At 43.4% G+C, this 9,937-nt stretch overlaps 1 protein-coding gene across 2 annotated transcripts in view; it reads left to right on the top strand.

Moving 5' to 3' along the window:
- Positions 1–311: 311 nt before the first annotated feature.
- Positions 312–9,937, top strand: part of CCDC149 (coiled-coil domain containing 149) — a 70,896-nt gene continuing 61,270 nt past the window's right edge. The window contains exon 1 of one of the 2 annotated variants that reach the window (XM_044418148.1): positions 312–473. In XM_044418148.1, coding sequence (XP_044274083.1) covers positions 426–473 — 48 coding nt within the window. In that variant the 5' untranslated portion in view covers positions 312–425. Of the gene's footprint in view, positions 474–790; positions 905–9,937 lie in introns of those variants that run through there. The other variant, XM_044418149.1, reaches the window with a different exon arrangement.

Here is a 9,937-nt window from a genome sequence, read left to right as displayed (position 1 = left end):
CGTGACCTGAGGGGCCCTTCGCCATGTTTTTATGTTCCAAAACGGGGGACGCGCCAAGGCAGCGTCCAGCAACCCTGCGCTCGCCATCTGGAGGCGCTGGGCTGGCGAAGGCGGCTCCGGGCCCACGCCGCAGCCTGGCCAGGAGGCCCGCAGCGCTGCATACCAAGAGCGGGAGGCGGCATTCGGGAGGCGCCCTGCGCGGCCCAGGAGCAGCGGCAGGTGACGGGCTCGGCTCGGGCCCCGCCTCCGCGCCACCTCGGCGGCAGGCTGCTCTCCTCCGAAGCCCACGTCGCGCAAAAGCAGCTGGAGGAGGAGGAGCGGCGGCAGCGGCGGCGGCCGCAGCCACAGCAGCGCTGGGAAACTCGGCTGCCTGCAAGGAGCCAAGGCCGCTCAGGGCAGCAGCCGCGGCCCCCGCCGCCGCCGCCATGAACCCCAACCGCACCGAGAGCGACTGGCAGGGACTGGTGAGCGAGGTGAGAGGAAAAGGCCCCGGGCTGGGGGCGGAGCCGCCTTTTCCCGCCATCCCCTCCAAGGAACGGGACGCGGCAGCCACCCTCCCCGCAGCCTTGCCCACATCAGAAGCGTCCGCCTGTATCCCGCCAGGCGCGGGCGAGCGAGGTCGCCTGGGGCCCTGCAAGATGGCCTGCAAGTCCATGCTGCCTGTCCGAAGGCATGTAGGCGGGTGGGTGGCCTTGGGCGGCGGAGCGGCAATTGCTTCCTCCAGCCGGCCTCTGCGCTGCTGGCATCCGGGTCCCCTCCCTCTCCTGCCTTGCCCGGGATGCTGCTGACGTTTCCGGGAGCAGCCAGTCGGGTGTGATAGTTGGCGTGGCGTCTGGCATGGAGACATCGGCCTTGTGGGATGCGAGAAGCCTCATAGCCCGCTCCTGTACATGTTTACATTGAAGTACGTCATCGGTGTGTTCTGGGAAAGTTCCTGACAAGGACATGTGGGTGGCAATCCCGATTGGGGCATCTGATCCCAGTGGGCACGCTCTGTCCCGTTGAAACCTCATGCCCCCTTGGTCTTGGGAAGTGCCCCAAGACTTAATTGGACTTTGCTGCTTTTGCATTCAGAGCTTCCTCTCTGAAATCAGTTGTAGATTTGCACATAGGTAGTGGGGAGAAACTACATAGTGGGCATCTGTTGGCTGTGCACCTTGTTAAACATTTGGGACTATAATCTTGTGTCCCATTGGTGCATTCTCCTGGCTCAAACATTTACTGACTTTAAAAGTTTACTTCTTCATTAATAAATCTCATTGGCATGGATTCCCAATACTTTTCTTGTGAGGTAGCTGGAACATAGAATTTGATCTGGTTTTTCTGGAGTCCTGTTCACCCAGCTTGAACTTAGCAAATAAATGGAAGCCCTCCATATGTTCATCTGAATGTTTGTTATAGACACCTAAGTGAATATGTGCAGGTTGGTGGTGGTCTTCAACCATTATTCCTGGCACCTCTTGCTAGTCTAATTCTTTTCTGAAACCAACTTAGTTATTTTACCATTTTAACGCCTCTTAGGAAGCCGTTTAGGGTGGAATCTTATGTTTGTTTAAACAGAGAAATAGTTGTAGGACACTGTCGGATAAAGACCTAGTTCAAATGTTAATATATATCACAAGTATATGTGTGACAAGCCATACACTAAATAAATAAAACCAACAAAGCTTCTAGATGCTCTTCATCAGTGGTATACCCATGCTGGCTGCATTGCAGTACTCTAACCATGATATAACAAAGGCATGGATAACCATTTCTAGATCAGACTCTCACCAAGCTATGCTCTTTGAGGCAATACTGATATAAATCAGGTTTGATATTCATTGTAGGGATGCAATTAATGTGCAGATTTTAATAAATGTGAATATTGGTAGTGGGTGGCTGTGAGCAGCAGTGGGACCATCCTCACAGAAGGTGAAGGATGAGCATTTAATCATTTCCCTACCTACTGTGACCTTGAAGAAAATCCCCACTGGTAACTTGCTATCTTTAGAGGAAAGAAAACCACTAATAGTGCTAGTGGAGGCTTCCCTCTTGATGGATGTGGCAGCTGAAGAGGCAATTGCCATGGTCATGGTTAATATGTGTGTGAACCTCACATCTATTTTGGCCCTCTGTCCTTTGCCAAATATCTGAACCAGGAATGAAAAATATGTGTCCCTCCAGATGTTGTTGAACCACAACTTCCACCATCCCTCACCATTGTCTGTACTGGCTAGGGTTGATGGGAATTACATCAACTTACATTATACTTGCCCAGCAGGTATAATTTCCCTTATGTAGGGATGTCAGTCTTTCTTTCCTGGTTAGGTTCCTGTGTATCTTTAACATCAGCATGATAGGATCTTGACCTGTTGAATTTTGCCTTTCCAGTGACTTTTAAAAAGGCAACAATTTATTTATTTATTTATTTATTTATTTATTTAGTAAACTTCTATGCTGCCCCATTCGCTGAAGCCTCGGGGCGACTTACAACAATAAATAAATACATATAATCACATAAAAACAATATAATTGGAATGCCCTGACCAAAGATATAAAGTCAATAAATAAGCTAACAATTAAAATGTCGTTTAAATAAAAAGGTACGATTGTACCTAGAGGAAAAAAGTAACATTTTCTGCTGCAACTATCATACAATGATGCCAGAGGAAACCATAGTTTTGAACAAATAAGCTTTGGAAAACACTGCAACTCCAGTACTAGAGTTTTTCAACCAGCTGCTTAGTTTCCATTTGTTGGTTTATCCCAAAACTGTTTCCATCTGTACAGCCACTGGTGAAACATCATGAGCCCTACTCTCATTACATCTACAACTGACTTACGTAGGATTCCAGGATGATAGGAAAATATGTCCCCAAAGCAAAGGTAACTGTGCAATCATAGATCATAAACAAAATTGCAAAATTTGTATTCCTGTAAAACCTGTATTAAGCCAATCAGAAGATCACAACAACATGTGCAAGCTTAAGGCATCTTGACAGCTCTTTTTCAGACAAGATGTTACAGAAAGCAGGTTGTGGAGGTGACAGGAGGAGGGAACATGACTTGATGTTGCAATCACCATGAAGACACAAAGACTTTGTTATCAAGATATTTCACTTTTTGTAACCTTTTCTTGTCATAAGAGATCTGGAGATCTTGAAAATGTCTACTTTTTTGTGATCTTTTGGTAGGCTTAATCAATGTTTAGCTTAATCATAATTAATAGAGGTTTCAGAAAGGATGTGTAGATCAGAGAATAAGATCTTTAAACAGACTTTGGGCCATCAACACTTGAGAAAGTAGTGTTGCCTTCTATTGGTCACTTCCCAACTTGTCATATTAATTTTGACCAAGGATCCTCAAGGTATGCCTAGAAGTAGTACTCTCTGAATCCCTGCCTTATTCCCTGCACAGCCACTACAGTGTCTCTCACCTTTTTCTGCCTGTCCCCTCTCCTAGAGAAATGAGAGGGAAGTCTGGCACAAACAGGTGTCAGCAGTGATAAAACTGTGTGGCTGTTATTCTGTATGGAGTGCCAGCATGCCACTGGTAGACTGCTAGACACTGTTGAGCTAGATGGACCAGTGGCTGGCATAAAGCATTTTCCTGTGATCGTTGGATGAGGTGGGAAAGAAGATTTTATGTGAGTGTAGGCTAAGCAGAAAGCTTTATTTTAATATACCCATTACTTTTAAAAAGCTGCAAGTAAAGCAACAGCTTTCACAACTATTGTCAGTGTGCTTTAAAAAGACGAGAAGCATTCAAAAAAGGGTATCCCTTACTTGCAGCCTGAAGTGGTACAATCTGAGGTCTTTGGATTCTGCCACAGTCAAATAACATGCCACTTAGAATAGACTGGAGGTTCCAGGCGCAAATTGTAGGAGTAACCACAAGCAGTGATCTCTCAGGAAAACCTATGGAAATAGGTTCTACGTCCACGTTTTTTTCCAGAACAAACATGCCTGTCCAGAGATTCTATCTCTTTTGTGAGTCACAATGGGTATTTATTTTTTGTCCCATTTCTGTGGAGAGTGAGGTTAAGTATGCTGCCTGTCACCTAATGAGCCACAAAATGGTTTACCAAACTATTGGTTCCAAAAAGAAGTGGATGTTTTGAAGATTGCCTTAATGAAACCTCAAATTCCAACCTGGCTTTGTTTCAGTTTTGCACTTATGTTAATTACTTTAGATTAACAATTTAGGGGGGAGGTGATTGGCAAGCAGAGGTAAAACTGCCACTTCTGTAGCAGCGATCAGAAATAATCTTGATTTAGAAAACAAACAAAACCTATTTATATTTTTCCTAAGTGGAGTCTTTGTTCCTCATACGTCTTGTAGCCTTAGGCTTTGTTTGTATAAAATATTCTTCAAATGACTCTAAAGATCTTTAACCTTGAAATTGTGCAAAACTGGTACTGATACCTGCTTAGGCTGTGTATTTGTTACACAAGTTGAGGGTGAGGGCAGAAACATAGGCAGGATCAATTGTTGGGATCTGCATCTGGTTGTGGAAGGGGAGAAGCCAAGTACTTTTCCTCTTTGGCTCCCCCACTCCTCCTTGCCTCCTGCAATGTTTTAAAGGGCCTCCTCAGCCCTTTTAAAGATTTAAATTATATGTGTGTATATATTATAATTAATTATAAATTACATATATAAATATAATTATACATTGCCTATATAAATCTGGATTATATGTATGAAAATATATTAATTTATATGCATATATAAAGACAGTCCAGTTTATGACCATAGTACCATTACTTTGAAAAGCAGCACATGTAGGTTCAAAGACTTCTATTTCATTACTAAGTGGAAAATTACTCAAATGAAAATTATTTCAGAATACAGAAAAAGGCTATATTTAAGAGAAGGATTTAGAACAGAAGGCAGGAACTGTACATCTTTATTGGTTTTCTTTGCCCATAGATATTTGTAACTTGAAAGAGTGGGATTTCCTAAGGTCATAATATTTATCTGTGCTAAATCAGAAGTATGTGTCTATGAGTTCAGTGGGATTAACTCTCTAATAAGTGTGTATAAGATTACTCAGGAGAAAGTTCACTTAACTGGGATAGTTATGCTTACTGAATAAGCATGGGTAAGGCCAGGCTGCCACTTTCTATCAGTTGCAGTCCTGTGAATTATTTGTTCTGTTGGTCCCAAGACCTGGCACTTGATGTCTCTGTGATAAGGCAAACTTCTGAAAACCAGCTTTGAAAATTGTTTAGTACTGGATGATTGAACTTTATGGGCTCTTTGAAGAAATGGCTCTTGTTCAAATCTTAGAACTGCAGCTGCCTCTGACGAAAGTGCCACACAGGGTTTCTAATGCACCAGGCTGACTGCAGGGTGAGACTCAATGGCCCAAATGATTAAATACAGCAAACATCACAGCCCCCTCCGTTTGCACAGTATTTGTATGTTGCAGCCATCTCTTCAGCATTGTTTCACACAATATAAAGCAATAAATTTGGGGCTGCTATCAAATGTCCAGTGTCTTTCTCAGGATTGCACATGGATCAGATGGGTTTCACTTACACATGTTAGACTGTTAGATGAACATTTTAAAGATATGCTTTACACAATACTTAGGTGGGGTGGATGAATGGGAAAGGGTAGTCACCACGCAAATACCTGTAAATCTGCCTCATTGGTTTAAAAGGCTGCTGGTGTGGGGAAGAATTTGTCTTTCAGACCATGTGTTCTTTCAGGCCACTGCACCCGCCATAGGCACCCCAACACACACAACTTCAACTTTGATTCCCTATCCCCCATGCTTCCCTATCCTTGTTTCATCTCATGTCAACACAAATCCAGTAACCTTTGGTGTTGAGTGACCATTTGCAAAAGAAGAACAGTAATCTGTATCTAGAAGAAAAAGGGCCCAGGCTATTAAGTGACACCATAGTCTCAGTTTATAAATTTCATATTTGAATGTAAATGTTTAAGGTGAATCTGTTTTTCACTTACAAAAAGGAACAATCCAAAACCTTAACCAGCATTCTGGTTTCATCAGACTATGAGGTCATTGCTGTACAGGAATTAATGAGTTCTAAGCAGATTTGTTACTAATAATAGCTATGGATAAAGAGTGACCATTTGATGTAGAGAGGAGAGCCATTTCACCTTCCTTAAATGTCAGTCTTTCTCATTCTGTTTGTTTAAACAAGTTAGCAGATTTTAAGGCAGTGCAGGCAGTAATCTAACATACCTGTCTTTACTTATGGTGCTGTAGCAGAAATACTCTGGTTATGATCGTAAATTAATAGATAGAAGTTAGTAGGCAGGAAGGGAAAGCTATTATTTTGAAAGTGTATATGGGAAAACAGCCACTGTTAATATTCATTTTCTTAAAATTAAAAGGTGAAAGCTACTTAATGTTTAGAAGCTATTTAATGAAACCATTTCAAAATGCATTTGAAAAAATGCATAGAAATATTACATTATTAACATAAGCAATAGCTACCTACATTAAATGATACAGTGTTTTTTAATTCAGTAAAAGTGGTTATTCACAACAAGTATTTAGAGGTTTAAAACACTTTAAAAGTAGAATCATTGTTTTAAAAGTAAAATATATTTGCTTTTCACATGTAACAGCAGCATATCTTGGGTTAATTGCCCCAGTAAAATGGAAGCCTTTTTCAATATTCAACCTTTATATTCAGGCTAAAGATATGGATGAATTTAGGAACTGCTGCATGACATCTAATCCTGGACACTACCAGCTCTCACAGCATGTTAAACCCCTTGGGAATTTTAACCATGCACTGTGGTTAAATTTCCTGTGTGCTTGACAGAAGAGGTGATGTGTGCTTCCTTTTCCCTCTTTTTTCCTCTACTCCCACTTGTCCTCCTGCAGTGTTTCAGGGGACCCTGAAGAAGCACCAAGGTGTCACCTGGGTTTCTGCAACTATTTAGTGCTGGCTGTGGCTTGACCTTTAAAATATTGCCCCTGTGTTATCCATATTGCTCTATGTTTTCCATAGAGAAAGTGAGGGTAGCTCAGAACTGCATGAACACTTTCCCCAAAAGCCAAGGATGCTCTCCACTTCCCCAGCTTTAAAAACATAGCAGTGGGCTACCAAATTGGCATTTGGAATTGGAGTTTTGTATTTATGGACAGTGTATGTGCCAGTCTCTGCTGCCTATCTTTAATAAAATAAATAAATCAAGGGGTGTGTGGAATGCACCCTTGCAGCGCAGTCCTCAATTGTTTTGGCAGGGAGCTAATGTTGTCCTAGGCTGCCCTCACTTTTCCAATGACACAGAAACACAAGACTTCCCCACAACACCAAGAACCTGTAAAAAGTGTTGGGGGACATCCCCGCCCCGCTTCCAAGTAGGATTGCCAGGGTTTGCTTATGCTCTGTTTAAAACAAAGGTAGGAGGGAACAGGAATCCTTAGCATCCTACATTCATAATGTAGGCAGAAAAGTGAGAAGGTTTAACTGGGCAGAGGTCATGGGATGGAATGTAGAAGAAGAGCACACGAAACCAGAGTCTAGGGTCCATTTATTCCAGCAGAACTTTTCTGTAATCATCTAGAATTCAGGGGTTAAAGTGGCAAGAAGGAGGACCTGCCGCTACTAAAATATTGTTCAGGCAGAATACCTGCCAGCTGGACATTAGGAAAAACCTAAAAATTCTGGAATTTTAAAGTTTTGAAAACAAAAGTCCAAAAGAGGGTGGTGATCTTGAAATGGAGGTTTCCAGGTGAACAAAAGAACAATGGTTGTCTTTTTTATCCAAAGGAAGAGGGTCTATGGGAATGTGTTACTTGTGAAGTCACTCAAAATCTAATAGCTATTAAGGTTCCTACTAGCTAATCAGCAGATGACACAGTGTTGCCTTAATTAAATTATGAAATGGAGAGAGATCAAGCATTAAGAATTCTGAAAGGGCACACACCAGTATAGAGGGTTGCATTTTGTCCTAACTTGGTAGATCTAACTAGCTAACTTTTCAAACAAACGTGACACTTTTCCATTATCCAACATCTCAATTCCGAGGGTTCTCCAGGATGTTTTTTGGAAGTTCAGAACAAGCCAAGGGCTCCCTTCCCTGTTCTGTACTCCTCTGTTTCCTCTCTAGCCCAAACCATTGTTAAATGAGCATGCTGAAGTTAGGGCTTCCAAACTAAAATCATTAATCATGTTTTAAAATACATTTCTGATTCTGGTTTGGAGAGTAAACACTAATTGTAGTTTGCAAATCCAGATTAATTATGAAATTGAGAAGGAAGTCTTACATTTGGGACACGAGTTAACCCCCAACTCATGTCTAACCCACCAGAATGTGGCTTGGGAGATTTTCTGAATTGAGGTATTTGGTAAATCATTTCCCTTCTTTGTATGACAAAGAATGGCTCATATCTAGCAGTGTCACCCCAGTTGCTATTGCCTAGCACTAAATACTCAAACTGTGGACAAGTTTGAGAAAATATCCTAGGCACCATCACAAGTAGGTGCTGTGTGGGAGGGTGTGAACTTGTTGCGCCAAGGATCCTTGTTGGACTTGACCAACCCCTATATTTCATCAGGGATACTTTAATCCTGTTGGAAATTAGTGGTGCAAGGTCTCTCCACATCAAGGACTCTGATGGGGGATGAACTTTGCCACCCTCAACATTTGTCAGCAAGGGGTGTTTATTGCTTCATCACATACCAAGGGGGGAAGAAGCTTGGTGAGCTTCTGCTGTTTGGTGAGCCTCTCTGCAGGAGACCCCTGCACCTAGTGGAAACCAGTTCTGAACAGTGCAATTGGAAAGAGTTCAACTGGCTGAGAACCAATATGGTATGGTTGTTAAACCCTCCATGAAAGATATTAGGAGGGTGAGTACCCAGAGGAGGGCCTTCTCTGCGGTGGCGCCCCATCTATGGAATGCGCTCCCCAGAGAGGTCTGCCTGGCGCCGTCGTTACTTGCTTTTCGACGCCAGGCCAAGACCTTTTTGCAGTGAGATAGAATGCAGCACAGACAGGGATTCGGTAGAGGCAGTCTGGGTGAAACTTAGGGGTTTTGACAGGGAAAGAGACCTGACAGTGGGGGTATCTTATCGCCCACCAGGTCAACTTGAGAGCCTGGATGATAACTTGACAGGCCAGATTCTAAGGATATCTTGGGGGAGAGACACAGTAATTAAGGGAGATTTCAATCTCCTGGCTATTACTTGGGAGACTCACTCGGCGGTGACAGCCAGGTCACGTCACTTTCTAGAAGCTATAGAGGGAGGGTTTTTCACAAAGAGGGTCCGAGAGGCAACGAGGGGTGGAAACATCCTTGACTTGGTCTTGACCAATAGGGAGGAGCTGATAGATGAAGTACAGATTAGAGGAGTTCTGGATGCGAGTGATCACTCCATCCTTTGCTTTGAGATCAGGGGACTAGGGACGTGCAGCAGGTCGAGCACTAGAACCTGGGACTTCAAGAGGGCCAACTTTGGCCAACTGAAGGCCAGACTGGGGAAAGTCTCCTGGGATAGGTTACTGGAAGGTAAGTGAGTTGAGGAGGGGTGGATGGCACTCAAAAGGGAGGTTTTGGAGACGCAATCCTTGACGATACCTCTAGTCAGTAAGGTGGGGAGGCGAAGGAGAGTGCCGCCATGGATACGAAAGGAGGTGGTTAGAGGGATTAGATGAAAGAGGAACCTCCGTAGGAAATGGGTACTGGGGGAAATAGACAAAAGGGTATACCAGGGGGAGGAGGCCCGTTCCAGAAGGATTCTTCGCAAGGCTAAAGCTGATTACGAGCTGAGACTTGCCAAGAATATCAAGAGCAACAAAAAGGGCTTCTTTCAGCATGTAAATAGGAAGAGGAAGGGGAGACAAGTGGTGGGACCACTAAAGGAGGAAGGAGATCCAGTGACTGATATGAGGGAACAGGCACAGATGCTAAATGACTATTTTGCCTCTGTGTTCTCCCCAAAGCAGGACGGGGGATATCCGCATAGGA

Source organism: Varanus komodoensis, unplaced genomic scaffold, assembly GCF_004798865.1.
Source record: "Varanus komodoensis strain SLA01 unplaced genomic scaffold, ASM479886v1 scaffold9, whole genome shotgun sequence".
Classification (NCBI taxonomy): Eukaryota; Metazoa; Chordata; class Lepidosauria; order Squamata; family Varanidae; genus Varanus; species Varanus komodoensis.
Note: the sequence above shows the minus strand (reverse complement) of the source record. Positions and strands in the feature narration are given on the sequence as shown.